The sequence below is a fragment of the Lepidochelys kempii genome, chromosome 7, assembly GCF_965140265.1.
Source record: "Lepidochelys kempii isolate rLepKem1 chromosome 7, rLepKem1.hap2, whole genome shotgun sequence".
In the NCBI taxonomy this organism is placed as follows: domain Eukaryota; kingdom Metazoa; phylum Chordata; order Testudines; family Cheloniidae; genus Lepidochelys; species Lepidochelys kempii.
The window spans coordinates 73,066,407-73,086,790 of NC_133262.1; the positions used below are offsets into that span (position 1 = coordinate 73,066,407).

General features: G+C 43.3%; 1 protein-coding gene across 4 annotated transcripts in view; it reads right to left on the reverse strand.

Moving 5' to 3' along the window:
* Nucleotides 1-20,384, reverse strand: part of BMPR1A (bone morphogenetic protein receptor type 1A) — a 197,659-nt gene that overhangs the window by 63,210 nt on the left and 114,065 nt on the right. For all 4 annotated transcript variants that reach the window (XM_073353347.1, XM_073353344.1, XM_073353346.1 and 1 more), the window contains 4 exons: nt 13,892-13,994; nt 10,912-11,011; nt 7,994-8,093; nt 5,380-5,524 (listed from right to left, as the gene is read on the reverse strand). In XM_073353347.1, the coding sequence (XP_073209448.1) occupies nt 5,380-5,524; nt 7,994-8,093; nt 10,912-11,011; nt 13,892-13,994 (448 nt within the window). The remainder of the gene's footprint in view (nt 1-5,379; nt 5,525-7,993; nt 8,094-10,911; nt 11,012-13,891; nt 13,995-20,384) is intronic.

Here is a 20,384-nt window from a genome sequence, read left to right on the forward strand (position 1 = left end):
GGAAGAACAGCTTAGTTGCTTGCTAGCTGCTTGCATAACTTCTGTGCTTTGGCAGCAAGCTGCTTCACCTGGGCTTAGTGACTGTGCCAACTGCTCATGCAAGGTCTGTGCCTTGGTTATAAACTACGTAGTTTGGGTCTGTAGTGTGAGATTCTCTACTTGCAGACAGGTGACTTGGCCCTGCAGGTCCCGGATCCTCAGGGAACCTCTGGTCAGAGGGTGGCCCAGCCCATTCACCTTTCGAGGGGTTGGATGCAGTATGGAGGGCAAAAAGGGTCTAAAAACAGTCAGGGCCATGGGTGGCCTGTGCGCACAGGTCAGTTACCAAGCTGCAGTCAGAAGATGAATAGTGGAGTTGGGGCTGAGCCGGGCTCGGATGCCAGAAGTCATAGCCAGGCACTGAGTTGTAGACAGGAGGCAAGTAGTAGAGTCGGGATTAAGCCAGGGTCAGGAGCCAGAGTCTGGGGTTCACAGCAAGGCAAGATCTGAGTGGAAACAATGAGGAAACAATGCAAGGTTACTCAGACAGCTCCTGTGATTGCTTTCTGGTATATATACCAACACTGGCCAATCGGTGGACTTTTGGGGCAGCCACTCAGGACCCACTGGACAGTACTTCCTGCAGTGTCTAGATTCACAGGATTCCCCAGCAGAAACCCGGCCTGAGCTTCCAGTGGCAATGTTGAAATGTTGGTGCTAGGTGCTAGGTTCTAGTCTTGCAGGTTCTAGAAAGTTGGAGGGGCAACAGGTAAAGTCTATCAGGCAGTGTCATATTCACGGACTCCTGCTGTGATCTGCCTCTGATCAGCCAGTGATCCAGGCAGGGAGAGACATGAAAGCCTTACATTCTCAGGTGGGACAGGGCTGTGGAGAGCCCGAGCAACTTTATCTTGTACAGGTAATGATATAGTCCCACTTTGAACTTTGAGTACTTCCTGCAGGCTGGGTGGATAGATATATGGAGGTACACACCTTGCAATTTGAAAGCCACAAACCATGCTTGAGCCTGAAGAAATGGAACAACAGAGGCAAGAGATACCATCCTGAATCTGAGGTGGTGTGTATAGCTGTTCAGTCTCTTCAGATTTAAAATAGGATGAAGACCCTTCTTCCTTGGGATAATGAAATATCATGGCTAGAATCCCCTTTCCCTGTAATCTTGAGGATCCTCTATGGGTCTTAGGCATATCTACACTACTAGCTGTATCGATCTCAGCAATGCCGATTTAGCAGCGTAGGTTTAGTGCGTCTGGTGAAGACATGATAAATCAGTGGGAGAGCACTCTCCCATCCATTTGTGTACTCAATCTCCCCGAGAAACAAAAAGGAAGTCGGTGGGAGAGCATCTCCCGTCAACACAGCGCAGTGTAGACACTGCGGTGAATGGATCTAGCTACGTAACTGAAGTAGTGTAACCTAGATCAATTTACCATGGTAGTATAGACCAACCCTTCAATGAAGGAACGAGGCCATTTCTCTTTGTAATACGCTTTTGTATGAAAGATCCCTGGAGAGGGACAGGGAAGGAGAGTGGGTGGGCAGAAAGTGTGAAAATAAATGGCCTAGCCAAGGGCTACTATATCCAAGATGAAGACTGTCTCCTGATCTGTTCCTATGTGGCTCCTGACATTCCCATCAAATCTACTGTTTGGATGATGGGACAGACCATGTGACAGAGGAGGCAGATGACTGGAGTCTCCTTGAGTATCACAATCATTTCCATGATAGGTACTCTGGCTGTCTGCCCTGAGAATATGGGTAAGCCTACTGTGCTGAGTAGGCCCCCTGAATCCTTCAAGGAACACAGTGCTTCCTGAGTTCTTTTGTTGAAGAGTTTCATACCACTGAAAGAGAGGTCTTGTATGTTGTCCTCATGTTGTTCCCCATGGCAGATGCTAACAGCCTTATGATTACAGCCATGGTCATCAACCTTAAGGAGGGATCCAAAGCTGCCTTTAGGGCTGTACTAGTAAACATCTGGCCTTCTTTGAGATCTATATATGCTCCAGAGCCTGCAGTACTTTCACCAGGAAGGGAACCAACCCTTTCCCAAGTCAGGAAATCGTATCTGGTGAGAGTCCGGTAGTTTGCCACATGGAGTTACACTAAAGTGGATGAGTAGGCTTTGTACTTGAATATCCTTGTTCTTGGGTGTGCCTTTTGTTCATTTGATTTTTCCTGAACTACTGCAACTACCAATGATACTGGGTTTTGATGGGAGTAAAAGTATTTGAATTTTTAGAGGCACCTGATAGTCCCATAGTTCACCTGTTCTGACATGGACTGGATGGTAGCCAGGGTTTGCCAGAGACCCTTGGCTGGCTATCGCACGCCCTCATTTATGGGGAGAACAATTCTTGCCAGATCTGATGCGGTCAAAATGTCAAAGAGTTGACAGGATTTCTCTTGTATGACTGTCATTTTGATATCCAGGGTCTCCACCAAAGGAGCTCGCAGATGCTGAAAAGCTTTAAAGTCATCAACTGTCAAGGCAGGAGCTGGTATGACTGCCTCATCAGGTGAGGATGACTATCCTTTGGGAAGAGATTGAGGGTTCTGATATTGTACAGCTCCTGGGTAAGGTTCTAGTACCTGTGGTCTGGGCAGTGATGAATCCAATTCCTCCTCTTCCTAAACCTACTGGGGAGGGGGGAGGAAGAGGAAGATATTCTGAGAAGATGGTCCCAATAGGGCCAGTAAGGCTAAGGTGGCATGGGATAAGGGTACTGGCCAATTCATAGCTGGTTAGCCCAACGCCACCCATGTCTCTTTTGTGGTGTTGTGCCTAGCAAGATGGATCTCTGGTAGCAGCTCTAGGTTAACTCTCAGGAAGTAGAGAAGAGGCATTGCTGCTCAACATGAAGGAGAAATCTGGGAATGGAGAAGAAGAGAAATACTCTTCAAATGGGAGTGCCATGGGGTAATGTCTCAACGCTGGTGCTATGTTGGCACTAATGATGTCCCCAGAGAGGATCCTGACTGCTCTGTAAGGACAGGTCTTAGTCCTGAAATCGAAACAGGTGCCAGTTTACTCTGTGCTACTCCCTTAGCAGAGGACTTAGATATTGTCCATGGAGGACTGATGTCTCATCACATCTCCCTGAGCAATACTTCCCAGTGTTTGATCTCCACTTGGCCCTGCCTTTTGGTCATGCTCTTGTGTTGGTGAGCTGTTGTGAGGTAATGGTGCCAAGCATGTTGCTACAAGTGCCAAAACAGTTGTTGGTTCTGGTGTAGCAGCAGCTGGTGCCAAAGGTTTCAACAGGTGTCCATTTTCATGGGTTTTTTCTTTTGCTGCTGGCTTCCTTGGACGGCACCCACTGAAGATGTCTTCTTTGGAGAAGAATGTCTTGTCTGGATCTGAGGTGATGCTCATTAATTGGTTGAGTAGGTGTAGTTTCAGCCATGCGTTCTTCTACTTTTGAGTCCTTGAGAAGGACAGGCACACTAAATACTAATCAGTGATGGGACTCTCCTTGAGACAGGAAAGGCAGCTGTTATGCTCATCAACCAAGGCAATGAGTCCATTGCAGGTTGGGCAGGATTTAAACCCTGTGAGTTTAGAGTTTGCCATGGCGGTTGGCATGAGGCATCTTGACGCACTGTACAGGAGGGGATGTAGGTCTGTTCTTTTTGTTTTGTTTTTAGGAACATTCAAATTATAAAAGAAATTAAGATGAGAGTGAAGATAGACAAGATGATTAGTTTGAAGATCACCAAAAAAAAAAAAGCGGGTTGACAGGGTTCTGTCTTGCTGCAATGGGTGGTAAGAGGGAAGTGATGGAGGGCTGGAGCAACTCTGCCCTTTATACCCTTGCAGGGAACATGAGGCAGCACATGGTGCATGTGCAGCCTGGATGGACATGGCTATTAAAAAAAAATCATCTAACCTCACATGCACGGGGCACATGCAACCTACATGGACACATACTCATGGAAAGAGAAGATCTATGAAGTAAGCTGCTTTAAGTGCATGGAGACTTTTAAAAAAACCTGAGGGCAATTCTAGAGTTGGATCCTAAAACGAATGAGGAGCTACTGGGATTTGTGAATGGGGTGATGTTATGTGTTTTTGTATACGGGAGAAAACAGGCAGGAGCTTTCTACTGGAAAGCTGGGATATCTGCAATATAGAGTGGGTAAAAAGCAAAGACCAAGGTCTTCAGAGGTGAAGTTGAGTGAAATGGTCACTGCAGTGATGACTAGGGCCCTACCAAATTCACGACCATGAAAAACTTGTCATGGATCGTGAAATTTGATCTTTTGTGTGCTTTTACCCTATATTATACAGATTTCACAGGTGAGACCAGCATTTCTCAAATTGGGGGTCCTGACCCAAAAGTAAGTTTCAGGGGGGGGGTTGCAAGGTTATTTTAGGGAGCGGGGGGCCACTTTATTGCCACCCCTACTTCTGTGTTGCCTTCAGAGCTGGGCCGCCAGAGATCGGTGGCTGCTGGCCGGGCGACCAGCTCTGAAGGCAGTGCCCCACCAGCAGCAGTGCAGAAGTAAGGGTGGCAATATCATATCATGCCAGCCTTACTTCTGTGCTGCTGCTGGCAGCACGTCTGCCTTCAGAGCTGGGGTCCTGGCCAGAAGCCGTTGCTTTCCAGGTCCCCAGGTCTGAGGGCAGCGCCGCCACCAGCAGCAGCATAGAAGGAAGGGTAGCAGTACCGCAACACCCCCAACAATAACCTTGCAACCTCATCCCCAACTCCTTTTTGTGTCAGGACCCCTAGAATTACAACATCATGAAATTTCAGATTTAAGTAGCTGAAATTATTAAATTTATAATTTTTTAGTTCCTATGACCATGAAATTGACCAAAATGGACCATTAATTTGGTAGGTGATGACACATGGATTTACAAAGAGGTATCAGAACAAAGATACATCAGAGTCACTGATAAAACAAAGGTTACAGGCATCACAGAAAAATGGGATGGAGGACTGGTATATTGAATTAGTCAAAGATGTAAGTTTTGAATGATTAATTTATAAACCACAAACTTAACAGAGTACAATGTAGTTGTGGGCATTTCTTTGAGTGCATTAGTGATACAAATGTCAATCTTATCTATGCAAGACAACTTGTTTAAAACATTAAAAATAGTTTCTTAGCTGTATATTCTTCACTACTCCACACAAGAATGAAAAAGTGAAATGGACTCTGATTTATTTTCTTTATCTTCGTCATGTATTATAATTATAATAGGTAATTGTATAGGGGATTTAAAATGTATATTTGTATATGTGTTTCTTAATTGTAAGAATGTGTGAATGTGGATTTTTAATATACTTCAAGAATAAAAATATGTTGAAATGTAGTTTTACCATTTTGGCACTCAGGAGAGCAGTAAAGAAAATCTAAGACTTGGCTTACCAACAAAGGTAGTCCTGATCCACTGCCAGAACTCTGTGACTGGTCAATAAGATCCTTTAATGACTCCCCAGCTGGAATAAATGCTTCATCTTGCTCCAGATCACGATTATAACAACGTCTCTTTGCTACCCATCTACAGTAATGTCTGCAAAAGAAAAAAACTACACATTAATACTTTTAAATATAACGTTACAGTTAATTAAACATTTTGACCGATAAAAAGAAAAAAGCTAAATGCATGTTTTTAAAAACAAGCAATATTTATTACATGGTCATGTCATTTTTAGATGACAGATTGAAGAATATTTAAATTGTGTACAAAAGACACTTGAGACTCATGTAGACATACTGATTTACAATTTATCTAGTGGTCATATAACATTTTCAAGCCAACATTTCCATCTGGGCTATATTAACTTCAGTTAGAGCAAATTAGGACTTTCTATCAATATTTGCAGTATTTTTGCCAATAGGATTACAGAATACAGGTGAACTCAGTTCATCTGAGTAATGGTTGAGATATCTTTTGGTCAGTGATGTCCGAACTGAGATCTGCAAATGACTGTTTTGTCATAACTGTTTAAAAATACCTATCACTTTTCTCCTATTTTTCTTTTTTTCTTTACAACAAAACAAATATAATAAAAATTGCAAACAGGAAAGCAGAGATTTATTTTATATGCAATTATAATGAAGCCATGAGTTTTTATATTAAACTGCTCTGCTATGTCAATGCCTTCAATTATGACAACTTGGCTAATGAACTAAACTCCAGCCGGCACACAATAAATATTGTTCCTGGAAGCACGCACATTGAATATGAGGATTACAGTCTGTTCTTGTTCTGTTCTATTCTGCTCTTTGCTGCTTCCACTCCTAGAACTCATAATTGAAAGGAAAGTGTCCTAAGTACTTAAGATTTTGTCTATTTCGCTAACTTCCAAATAGGCAAAACAACAGAGAAACTGAGTGAAGCGACTTGCAACCCAGACTCCATTAGGTCCTATTACCACAGTATTATTAAAATCCCTAATTTATCCACAAGAGAATTTCTAGGCCAACAGCACAGAGGAAACACTATAAGCTCTAATTTTTATTCAGGTTCCAAGATCACATCCACCATTGTGGTGCTAGAGCACATCCTGAGCAACTTCTCTAGAGAAAAACAGGCAGGGTGAAATCTACTTTAAAAATTCATGTACAAACAGCTTTGTAAAGTTAAAGTTAACATTACTGCCCCACAACCAGACTTTCCACTCCTTACATGCTCTCAGAACATAGGGCTTCAAAATCCAAAATAACAGTCAGAAAAACAGAAAATGCTCAGTTAAGATCTCCCCACACTTTCCTCCCCTCCCCCACAATCCTTCAAAATGTTTGTGTTCTGGGGGGAAAAAACTGGGAAATGCACAGTTAAAATGCAGCTTTACACACATAATGCATCCAGCCAACTTAACTTTCCCTTTGTACTGCTGGTACGAGCACTGCACCATCCAATACATGCATCAACAGATCGTATGTATTGCCTTCAAATATCATACGTACAACTTCACAAATCGTATTCCATCATGCTACACTATTTGACAAAGAGCAGCAGAAAAACCTACCACACATAATTTTGAGCACTGAGTGGTGCAGGACTCCTAACAGCTTCTTTCAATATACACATTTATAGGTCATATTTTGCATGGAATTTTATAGAAAGAATATAATTTGATAAGTTTGTGAAGTCCTGTGGGACTCCAGATGACAAAGAATACCATAAGACATGTTTATATAAGACATGTTTTCTTCTGGTTGTGGCTGTTCTATGAAAACTTAGTCATTTTACCATCACTCATACCTACTCTTTACTCTCAATAAGATTTCATACTCCCATCCAGATTTGACAGAAACCTAATACCAAATATCCATGAAAATATTAACAAAACCTTCCTGCACCAGCTCAATGTATGATATGTGTGAGATATAAATACTGGAATGTTTCCACTACATTATTGTTTTAAATGTATGGTTTAGAGTTAAAGAATATTAGGGTCAACCATGCATCCCTGGGCAGTGTGAAAACAGAGAATAACAAGTGACAAAAATGCAGAACGTTTTGTGTTCAGTTCAGACTATGCAGGACAAATATAGCTCCTATTTTTTAAAAAAAGCAGAAAAACTGTAGAAAGTTATTTCTGTGGCTTATTTGAAGCTTTAATATGTTCCTAGGACAGAATAATGCAAGAGATAAAACTCAGAAGTAGCACACAAATAAAAATAGCAGTGGCCTAATATCCAACTGTGCAAAAGCGTTAACATATTCTTGTTTATGGAATTTTTTAGTGCCATAATCATACCTTGTTCTGAAAACCAGTACAGTTTTCACACACTGCTGGAATAAGACATGAAATTCTATGAAATTCCATACAACATGTTAATGTCCACATTTTTACCTAACACTATAAACCACTGTCCATAGAGATGTAAAGTTACATTTAACTAGTTTCCTCTTGGAGCTATTTAAAAATCTCTCTCTCTCTCTCTAACTAAACACATCTCTAGAATAAGTCATTTTGTATATCATCATACAGGAAAAAATACTAGTGCAGAAGGAAGTACTTCTCCTTACTTGTAACAAAAGCAGCTAAATAAGATGATCATAACAATGATGCAGACTGCCATAGAAATCAGCACTGCCATCCAACGAACGCTCCCATCAAAAAGTCCATCTGTTTAAAAAAATAAAACAGTTACAATACTTATTTCCTAAAAAGTTGCCAGTAATCAGATTCTAGTATAAATAAAATATTCTATTTATCAGTCACTTTCTCATAGATTATGTATTTTGTAACTGCCAATTTTGTAAACCTCTTCCCCATAAAATATTATTTTTCATTTGGAGCTACAGCTACACTCAGCAATATCAGGGATCCTTCCAAAAGGGGCAGCAGGGATAAAGAATTGCAAAGCATCAGATTTTATTCTCTGGAGCAACACTGACAATACTGAGGGTTTGCCACACATTTTTTATACATACTTATATAAAGTTCCTTGCTATCTTAATATTGCCTACAATGCCGGTGGTAACTCACTCCAATGCTCCTGAAGGCTTTCATTTCCAACAGATACCAAAAGTATCATAGAATACCAGGGTTGGAAGGGACCTCAGGAGGTCATCTAGTCCAACCCCCTGCTCAAAGCAGGACCAATCCCCAGTTTTTGCCCCAGATCCCAAAGGGCCCCCTCAAGGATTGAACTCACAACTCCGGGTTTAGCAGGCCAATGCTCAAATCACTGAGCTATCCCTCCCCCCTTATATATACTCCAGCTTAAAAAAACACTCATACCAACGCAAAACCTTACTGGTAACTTCACGTATTCTTCTATCAACAACTTTGCACATCTGACTGTCCAACATCCCATGCAATGGGTAAATTACTCTTCCTTAGCACTGCTGAACTTGCTGTAAAGGATTTCATGTACTGTTAGAGTAGGCAAATTTCAGAGGAGACATGAGACTAAAGTACTTCTATCAATCTTCAGTGGTTGTCGAGATAGAATTTGAAGTTCTTGTAGCACTTCTTATAAACAGTGGAAGGTAATTCCAGAATCTCGCCAATATATCCAATCTCTCCTGTGAGACTGGCTGACTCACAAAATTGACAATGGGATATAGAGACTTCCATCTCTAGGTTATTTATTTAAATCTGGTCCCGATTGATAGCTATCAAATGTTCCCACCTGATGGCTGTTGGGTGGTCTACATATCACAGCTTGGTAGTCTCAGAACAAATCCTAGTAGTACCATGCCCATACCTCAAGAGCAACCGTCACAATCCTTCAGGGCTATCTTATTAGAGAAGCCAATATTTAACTGAAATTTAACTACATTCACATCTGTCTAGTTCAGTTTCCTTTCCCCTGACAGCATAGTGGGCAAAACTTCCAGTTGCTGTCTGTGAATAAACACAAGAATACAGTTTCCAGAAATGTCTAATCTGGTACCTTTAATAACTATAAATTCACTAAAATAGAAAATGTAAACAGGATCTAATGTCTAAGGTGAAATGCGAGAGATCAGAAACTTTACAGATCATATGATCTTCATGGGACTCTAAGACTCACCTGTTTTTCCAAGCTATTTCAAATGAAAGTAAGGGAGTTAAATAAAGCTGGAGACAAGGGAAAGGCAGGAATATGATATATTTTAAAGGACTGTGAGGTCCATTTACAATCATAGTCTTGTTGACTTTTTTAATATATATAATTCCTGTTCTGTTCCTGTAGCACAGGCTATGTGCTTTTATAAAGGTGGATACGTAAACCAAAAATAATTGCTGTTCCATTTAGTAACACACTACTTCACTAGCTAGATTTTGTAGGTTCTCCCCTTTCTCCCTTAGGAGAGTGAAAATTCCAGGGGAAAAATGGGTCAGAAATGCTTCCTACAGAAGGGATCGGAGCACACTCCACTGTCACTGCAGGGCCCTATGTTCCACCTGAATCCCCATGCTACTGCTGATCATATGGCAGAAAAGACTGGAGCTGAGAGGTTTTTTGGAAGGAAAGTTTTTTTTTGTCAAAATCTAAAAGTACAAAACAAAACAAAAACATAGCAGCCAGCTAAGGTACAGAGATATCTGTGAAGTGGCAATGAGTTTGAGCGACAAATGAGGCTCCTTGTATAAAGGCACTATTATACAAAGTTTAGGATAGTTATTAAATATTTATATAAGTAAAAGTTGGGGTTCCAGAGGTCGATGAAAGCTGAGAGAACTAGGAGGTGAACACAGTTGCAAAGGCAGACAATCCAAAAACAAAGTGATTATGGAGTAAGAGACCTTTTGATGAATCCTGTCAATTTTGGCTTCAAAAAATTAGGAAGACCTAGGGAGGTAAGAGTTTGAGCAAAGGGTCTAAGATGGAAAGGAATTTCTGGCACTGAAGAAATGAACAAAGATATAATAGTTGTTAGGAGCAGAGCAGGAGAAAGAAAATTTACAGTAGGGACAGTTGGATGTGGTCCTGAGACTTCTTTCAGAGACAGTCAGCACAGCAAAAGTAGCAGCGGAAGTTATGGAAAAAGCTAGGCTGCAGACTGATGACACGATAAAACAATGCACCAGGTAAGCAAAGTGTGGAACAAAAGGACAGTGACCACATAGTCAGAGTAAGGCACGCAGGTATGAGGAGGCAGCAGATGCTCTGAAAATTCTGGAACAGGTATGAATGAAAGAGAATGAGACATAGAAAAGAGGTAATGCAGAAGTCGCTAAAATTAAAATGATGATTACTGGGCAGAGGAACATCTTAAATGGAGAAGTTTGAAAGAAGAAAATGCAGTGTGAAGGTCAGGTCAAGGGGAAGATGGAGTTGGCAAGTGTAGGATTTAGCACAGACCTTCAGACCAAAGGACGTAATGAGAAAAGAAACAGAGGCAAGGGCAATACTCCAGTCCTACACTTTCTCCTAATATTACATCAATTCGTCAAGAAGAATAAACCCATTCCAGATTAGTCTGTATAAACTGATAAAACAGCAGTTTACCTGTACTACCAAGTGGGGGTAGTGTGGGCTGTAGATCCCGATTGCAGAAATCAGTTCGACAGCATTCAATTGTCCGACGTAGCTGTGCTTTTGGGGAATCCTATAAATGGAGAATAAGAGAAAATAACTCAAAAGTTTTGAAATGGCCAAACTAGAATGATATTATAGATGGTATAGATGTACAGTACTGTGGAGATTACATAGTTAAGACTGAGTTCTGTTTTGAACATAAAACAGGGATTCAATCCTCTTGGTCAGGGGTCTCAAACTCAATTTACTTTAGGGCCAGTGCCAGTCCTCAAATCCGCCCAGAACCTGCCCCCCAAAACTCCACTCCCCCCCCGCCTAAGGCTCTGGGTGGAGGAGGAGGTCTGGGGTAGGGGATTGGGGTGCAAGCTCTGGGATGGAGTTTGGGTGCAAGCTTTGGGCTGGGACAGGGCGTGGGGTGCAGGAGGAGCAGGTAGGGGTACAGGCTCTGGGAGGGTGGAGGGGTGTAGGCTATGGAAGGGAGTTTGGAGGTGGGAGGGGGTGTGTGGGAAGGGGGAGGGAGTGCAGGCTCTGGGAGGGAGTTTGAGGTCTATGGGGCTATGTGGGGAGGGGATGAGGGTGCAGGCTCTGGGAGGGGGTCAGGGGGTGCAGTGCTTACCTGGGGCTCTGGGCTGGGACAGGGCGTGGGGGTGCAGGAGGAGCAGGTGGGGGTACAGGCTCTGGGAGGGAGGAGGGGTGTAGGCTATGGAAGGGAGTTTGGAGGTGGGGTGTGGGAAAGGGAAGGGAGTGCAGGCTCTGGGAGGGAGTTTGAGGGCTATGGGGCTATGTGGGGAGGGGATGGGGGTTCAGGCTCTGGGAGGGGGTGCAGTGCTTACCTGGGGCTCCAAGGCGTGGTGGATTGGGGGGCCTCTGTGCACTGCTGCCCCGAGGCACTGTCCCCGCAGCTTCCCATTGGCCGCAGGGGTACTCGAGGCAGGGGCAGCGCATGGAGGCACAGCACAGCCCCACCCCGGGGCTGCAGGGAGGGGCTGGCAAACACAAGGAGTGAGCAGGCAGAAGCCACTCAGCTCTGCTGCACTGCCGGTGGTGGGAGGGGCACCTGGCCATTGTAAATCACCAGGCAGACGGGGGATGGGGTGGGGTGGGAGGGAAGAGCACCCAGGGGCAGCAGGCAGGACCAAGGGAGAGACCCGGTCCCAAAATTGCTGGAGCCCCGCAGGCCACTTTGGGGAGGTTCTTGGGCCGCAGATGACCTGCGGGCTGGGAGTTTGAGACCCCTGCTCTTGGTTATGTATGAAAAATATATCATGTATCCTCTCCCAAATTTATGGCATATACTCTGATTACAGAATTAATTTCTGATAATTAACAAGTTAAAATTGATCTTAAAATGGGTTTTTAATACATTTAGCACTTGTCAGTTTTTCCTTTGTCCCATCTGGTGTTGATAATGGAATAATAATTTGAAAGTTTGAAAAGTCTAACTGAAATCTTGTGCATGGCCTATGTTTAAGAAATTAGGTTGTAATTTAGCTAAATTATTAATGATTATTTTATCTGATTGTTGTGATTATATAAGACACAGACATGGTTAGTCAACAGCTCAGTTAACAATTTAGTCGGGCCACTATGATATGAGAGGTAACATAACCAATTGCCATCCTTCCTATACAGCTAATTTGCATGCAACAATTCCATTGCTTGCAATCTGTTTATAGTATAAGGGAGACTGGACACATGTGTAGACGTCTCATTGGTAGATTATTGGGCACAACTACCACTGCTCTTTAGATATTCATATTTACACACACACACTCACCCAAAAACTATGTTAACGCATTATGGAAGATAAGTCAAGCATTCAAAAATTAGAAAATGCCAGAAATAAGGTTGTCTGTGCAACTTTAATTTGGCTAATCCCTGACTCCTCCTCATCTAAGGCCTTCCATTCCCCCTCCCCCACCCCACATACCCCGTTTCCCCTCCCAGTCGCAGTCCCAGCCTTCTTGCCAACCAGTTAGAGTGCCCATCGCTGGCTCCTAGACCCAGTCGAATTGCCCAGCCCAACTCGTTCCCAATATCCAACTCCACATTCCCTCCAAGGTCTGACTCTTGTCCCCACTTTGCATTCAAATCAGGTAGCTTCCTCCTCCAGGGGAGAGCAGTCATCGACAGCATAGGGGAAAGAGTCACCCAGTTCTCAGTTCAAGTACACAGACCTGGTATGGATAACAGAAGCCCTGAGCTGCAACTGCAGGGAAGTCCTGTTAAGCCCTGGTGCATGCCCATGTTCAGCCCTGCATATCACACACACGTAGAAATACTGTATCCAGTAATTAGCTGCACAATATGAAATTTAATATAAATATCACATATTTCAGCATAACAGTTGAGTGTCAAAGGAATTTTCTTCAGATCCAGTACAACATTAACATGGCAGAAGTTAGCTTTTCAAAATTTATATTTAAATTATATATTACCACCACTCCTCAAGAGACTAATGAGTTTGTGTGTCCATTCCAAGATTCTTTAAAGAGTCCTTATTTTCAGAACATGGTTGCTCACGACTTTTGGAAAAATCAAGCCCCTTTAAAGGTGTCTCAAATTGGACACCTAGAAATAGAGGCTCCCAAAGATAGTAGTCACCTTTGAAAATATTGGCCCACAGACTGTTTCCTTTTTCACCCCCATAGACAAAACAAAATTTTCAGCTCAGCCCTCTTCTCTTCTGCCCCCCTTTGAATGTGTGTTTCATGTACTTACTTTGCTGCCAATCCTGAAACAGATAGGATGCGTGTTTGCAGTCAACTGCAGGACTGGGGTCTTGATTTGTCAACAGCATAGCATCATCCACTATAGTAAAGGGCAATATGCAAAGTCCTTACTGAAGTGGTTGTGATCTGCATAGATTTAACTGCTCACAGCTATCCTGCATAATCTCCATCATGTTCCCTTTATGGACAATTTTAAAAATAAATGAACTTGTTTGTACCTTGCACTGAAAATCTGAACCTTCATACTTCATGCAACCTGAAGCAAGCATGGGTTCTCCATGTTCATCTTCTTCAACAATGGCAAAGCAATGCCCGTTAGTTCTGGAAAAACACATCATTTCAATTCACCAATTGCTGTGCAAAATTAACTGGCAATCAACCTACTTATGAAAATTAGGTATGTGCACCCTACAATGTTTCTTGTCCTATTATAAACTAATCACCAGACAGTGTGGGTGAGACTAAAGGAAATGAGGTACAGAGTTGTTTTTTCTTGTCTGAACTAAAATCAGAGGGTACCAATATGAAGACACTGGTCAAGATACATATTTTTTCAATATAAACCTCACGTTTAGAAGCTAGTAAAAGGCTTCTAACCTTCAACAGAGAAAATTAATCCATTATTTTCCAAGATGATGTGTTCTTTTTAAAAAAGGATCAGATTTTTCAGATTACCTAGTAACCTGAAATCTTTAGCATTCTGAGATATAACTATTAAGATTTTCTTAGTATGTCTACCATAGAACAGTGACATGCTGGAGAGTATTTGAGAGCCCCTTATTGTAGGGAAAGATTGGGTTTACTCTTTTCTTGGCATAATGTTAAATTACTCTGCCAGAAATGACCTAGCCCGAAAGATGGAGAGGTTACTCACCATGTGCAGTAACTGAAGCTCTTTGAGACGTGTGTCCCAGAGGGGAAGTAAGGTGTGTGGTGGAGCACCACAGGGGGACACAGCTTGAAGAACTCTAGTTACTGCACAAGGTAAGTAACCGCTTCTCCTTCAAGTAGTGTTCCTGTGGGTTCTCCATTTCAGGTGACTCCTGAGCAGTTCCCCCCTTAGGAAGCAGAAGGTTCAGAGCAGAGTTCAATACAGAAGAGCCTACATCTGCCTCTGATCTTGCTGCACCAAGGGATAATGATTAGAAAAAGTATAAACAGAGGACAAAGCTTCCGATCTACAGAGGTCTACAACTGGCATATCCTTAACAAAGATGCAAACACTACTTTTGTGAATGGGCTATCACTCTCGAAGGGGGCTGAACATAAGATTTGTTGTAACAAATCTTAATAAAACTGAAAATCCACTTTGATAACCTCTGTTTAGAAATTACCAAACCCCTATTTCTGTCCACAATAGATACAAATAGTCTAGGAGATCTTCTAATTGGTTTCATCCTATCTAGGTAAATGCTAATGTCCTCTTGATATCTAGGGTATGGAATATGGTTTTTTGACTAGACCAATGTGGGGTTTTTTTGGGGGTGGGGTGGGGAGGGGGGAAGAGAAGCAGGAGATTAATGATTTGATTAATATAAAATTCTGAGGACACCTTAGGTAAAAAACTTTGATGGGCCAGTAGCGACACTCTTTCTATTGTGAATACTGTAAAAAGCGGGTCAGCCATTAAAGCCCCCAATTCTCCAACCCTTTGGGTAGAAACTGAGGTTACTTACCTGGCACTGGAGGTTCTTAGAGATGTACGGTCCGTATCTGTATTCCACACATACAATATGCATGCACATCATGGCCTTGAGTCCATAATTTTTTACCAGCAGTGTCCATTGGCCTGTATATGCACTGTAGCTCTCCTCGTGCTGTGAAACAAGGGCATAAAAGGTGGTGCGGGCCAATGCCTCTCTAGTTGCTCATTCCTACTACAGTCCAAACAATCTGCAGCAGAGGGGAAGGAGGGCAGGTATTAGAATACAGATGGAGACCACACATCTCAAAGAACCTTCAGTTACAGGTAAGTAACCTCCATTTCTTCTTCGACTGATGGTCCCTATGTGTATTCCACACATGGGAGAATAACAAGCGCTAGTCAGACAAGAGGTGGGTGCGAGGATGCAGAAGCGACAGCTGACTGTAGTACTGTTGCCCTCACAGCTGCATCCACAGTGAACGACTTGACCAGAGAGTAATGACTCATGAAGGTATGTAAAGAGCTCCAAGTAACTGCCATACATATCTCTAGGAAGGGTACGTCTCTCAGAGATGCAGCCAAAGTAGTTTGCCCTTTGGTAGAATGAACTCTTTCCACCCATCAGAGGGAAAACACGAGCTAGTTGGTAACAAAGGGTTATACAACCTGAAATTCATTTTGAAAGTCTCTGTGCAGATTCCCTTGATCATTCTGCTAAGAAAATAAATAGTTTAGGTGTCCTTCTGATGTCTTTTGTTCTTATCAGATAAAAGGACAAAGTCCTTCAGATGTCTAAACCACAGCTGTCTCTCTCCATCCTTGGCATGCAGTTTTGAAAAAAAATACAGATAAGTGGAGTACGTGACTCATAAGGAACTGAAACTATTTTAGGGATGAACCTGGAGTGGGGCGTAACAAGACCTTTTCTTTACAGAAGGTAGTATATGACAGATCCACCGTGACTACTCCCAGTTCACTGACTCTTCTGGCTGACATTATAGCTATTAGAAAGGCCACTTTCATGGAGAGATGAACTACCAAAAATGTGGCTAGTGGCTCAGGATGGGAGGTAGGGTCAATGAGAGAGACTAGAACAAAACTAAGCTCCCACTGAGATGCAAACTTCACCACTGGTGTAAATGGCTGAGAATCCCCTTCAGAAATTTGAGCTGTGACAGGATGAGTGAAGATTGAGTGGTTATCCACAGAGGATGGAAAGTGCTGATCATTGCTAATGGCACTCACAGAGAACTGATCATTGGACCCAAAGACTTAAAGGTAAGTAAACACTCTAAGACAGCAAGGATGCAGGTGGATTCTGGAGACAAGTTCCATTGATGCGCTCATGAGGAAAAATGCTTCCATTTTGCTGAGTAACAGCTCCTTGTAGAGTCTCTTCTGGTTTGGTTAAGGATGCATTACACCCTTTTGGAACATGAGAGCTCTATTTCTGATGCCCATCCAAATACCAGGCTCTGAGCTGCAACGGGTCCCAGATTCAGGTGCTTGAACCTGCCCCTATGCTGTGTTAGAAGGTCCGGCAATGTGGTTGAACTGAGTTCATAAACCAGAACCATCTCAGCCAGTTAGGCACAACAAGGATGACTAAGCTCTGTCTTGATGCATCTTCCACAGAACTTTTAGTATCCATGTAGTGGGAAGGAAGACATACTCCAGACAACGCTTCCATGTTGCCAGCAGGGCATCTCCCATCAAGCCCTTGCCCAGGACGGCTCTGGAGCTTCCTGTTCACCCATGAGGCAAAAAGGTCCCAGGCCGGCATTCCCCATTGGGGAAATATGTCGTTGAGAACTGAATTATCAATCTCCCAGTTCATGATTCACAGAAAAATGTCTGCTCAGGCAGTCCATTAGGAAATTTTGCATCCCTGGTAAATATGCTGCTGATAGGATTGTGTGATGGCTGATGTACCAATTCCCGAGGGTGACTGCCTCTACGCACAGAGGGAGAGATCTCGCTCCCCCCACTTGTTTATGTTGCCCTTCTTTGGTTAGTACATGGACAGAAATCAGGCTTGTTGGCGGCGAAGATGAAGCCTGGTGAATCGCATCCTGTATATGAATGAGGCCATGTGGCTGAGGGAAAGACAAGCTCTGACTGACATCCTGGGTCTGATAGTGACCTAACGTATGACATCGCTCACAGACCGAACCCTCATCAAGGTAGATATGCTCTTGCGGTCAAGTCCAATGATAACCCTATAAAATGTATTACCTCATGGGAGTCAATGTGGATTTTTCATGATTGACGCAGACAACAAGGGAAGGCAGAAGGCTGAGCAGAACACTGGGTACCTGCTGAATGTCCTCACAGGAACTGCTCATCAGAAGTCAGTCTTCAAGGTACGGAATGAGAAGAGAGGAATTTACAGGCTTCCAAGCTGCCACTACAGAAAATAAAACTTCGTAAAGACCACAGGGGAGGACTCTGAATTGGTAATGGTCCTGACTGAAAAGGAACCTGAGCAATCTCCTGTGGGAGGATGTCTATGTAAAAATATGATTCATTCATGTTGAGAGCTGCAAACTCCGTACCCTCCAGGAACAAGGGAATTATTGATGCCAAGGATATCATGTTGAATTCTGGTTTTCAAATGTATTTGTTAAGCTATCGCAGATTGAGAATTGGCCTCCATCCCCCATTCTTCTTGGGGATCAAGAAGGAAGGGGGATAGAATCCCTTTCCTTGATGTTGAGGTGGAAACATTTCCCTGACTCCCATGAGGACAAGGGAGTTCACCTCTTGTCACAAAAGCCTTGTCTTCACTAATGCTGTAAACTGATCTAAATTACCCTAGTTATTTAAATTATGTAATTTAAGACCATGTAACTTACATCAACTTAAAGCGTGTAAATGTCGACGGGAGACACTCTCCTGTCAACACAACTTCCGCCTCTCATTGAGGTGGAGTACTGAAGTCAATGGGAGAGCACTCTCCCATTGAATTAGTGCATCTTTACCAGACCTGCTAAATTGATGCCGCTACATCAATGGCAGTGGCGCCGATTTAGTGCAGTAGTTAACACAAGCCCCAGAATCTCTTTGTGAGCTGTCCCTGAAAAGGAACCAGAAGGTGGTTTGTGGGTCAGAGTTACCAGAAACTCATTCTGCTAGCTACCATGAATATTCTCTAATACATATTTATCTGTAATTAGGCTCCTCCAGTTTTTGGCAAATTGGATACGGTGGCCTCCAAAAATCAGAGGAGAGGAATGATGTGACATCAGTAAAGAAACATGGGTCTCGACAGTCCTGTCAAAAGAAAAACTCTGCCTGGGGTCAAGAGTATAGTGTGGCACTAGATGTTGCAGAGGCTAGGTTATTGGGTCTATAAGCCTTCTGTCTCTTGCTTGGTGACTCCTGAGGACACTGGTGGTAAAAACGCTGAGGATGAATGTAATGGGGTAGACAAACCACACACTGGGCAAAAAGGGTTAAGGCACTGCTCTGGGCACAGCCAGTCCCACCCCGCTACATCTGTAAGAAATGCTCCAACTGAAGGAGGAGTTAAAAGGCAGCGGAGCAGCTTATTTGGTGGCAGACCAGGAAAGACAGCAGACCTGCAACCTGCAGCTCATGCAGAGAAGAGCTGAGGGAAAGACAGAATCTCTCCCCTGCCAAAAGGTTCCTCTCTGAGGGAAGGGAGGACCTGCTACAGAGAACCTGAGAGGGAAGTTTTTCCGCTTTCCCTTTCATATGGATTCTGAGTTTTGTTAATTCCCCCTTGGACTACCTCCAGCAAGGGAAAGCCCTAGGACTGATCAGGCCCAGGAGGGTGGGCCATACCACAGGAGGCGGCAGTTACTGCCCAAGAGAGGAAGAGAGCTACCACGCTACACACAACCACCAGAAGGTGCCTTGTGGTGAGAGGACACCCTTCACACTGCCTTAGCCCAGATAGCAACTTTGGGACAATTGCAGGTGGTAATAGGAAGTGGCCCACAGAGAGCAGCCTCTGGCTCTCATATCACTGATAAACCTCGAAGGGTCCTGAATAGGAGCCCAGTGGAGTGGAGGGCCTGGACTCCCCTACCAACAACACCCTTACAAGTCACAGGCCTAAACTCTGACCACTAGGCAATGTTATCCTACCAACCAACCCCCAAGCAAGGACCATCAGAAGGCAGTGTTGCCCTATAACCCATCTATGGTATTTTCTCTTAGGCGCAGAAATATAAACGCTCAGAGAAAAAGTGTAGTCCTCAAGTCTTTGAGGGAGTGGCGAGACTCATCCACCTTCTCAAAGAATAGACTGACAGCATCAAAGGGCAGATCTTGGAAGGTACTCTGCAAATCTCTAGATAAACTGGAGAACTGCAACCATGAGTTGCATAACCTCATAACAATGGTCATAGTCAATGCCACAGACACAGTATCTGCTGCATCCTTTGCAGTTTGGAGGAAAGTTTAAGCCCCCAATCTGCACTCATCCACTAAGATAATGCATGTGGCAGAAATAGCCTCATCCAGGAAGCAGAGGCAGCACTGATGTTAAGGGTCACTCACCAAAAAGAAGCAAGGGCAGGAAGCAGTTTTTGAACCTGGGGAGCCTGGACATAATCCCAGACTTCTTTGGGGGTGGGGGGTGGAGTCCCAGCGTAGGGAAGAAATGGGGAAAAACACTAATCATCCTGTGCTAGACTATACTATAAAGAGTAGTAAAAACTAACTATATACAATATTTTACAGCAATGGTGCAGTAAAAAGAAGCTGAGGACACCAAAGATTTTGACTCAGGCCATGTGGTGGTAAGAAGGAACTGGAGAAGCAACATCCATACAACCTTTCATGCCTTTGGTTTAGAGCATTAGTAGAGCTACGGTGCATGTGGAGGCTAATGGACACTGCTTGCAAAAAAATTCCAGGCTCAAATGCATGGTGCTCATGCATATCCCATGTGGGGAATACACACTAGGACCATCACTCGCAGAAGTGATAACTACCAGAAAGGCTGTCTTCACTGATAAATCTTATAAAGAACACATAACTAGTGGCTCAAAGGGATGTTTCATATTAAGTTAAGGACTAGGTTCAGGTCCCAGCTA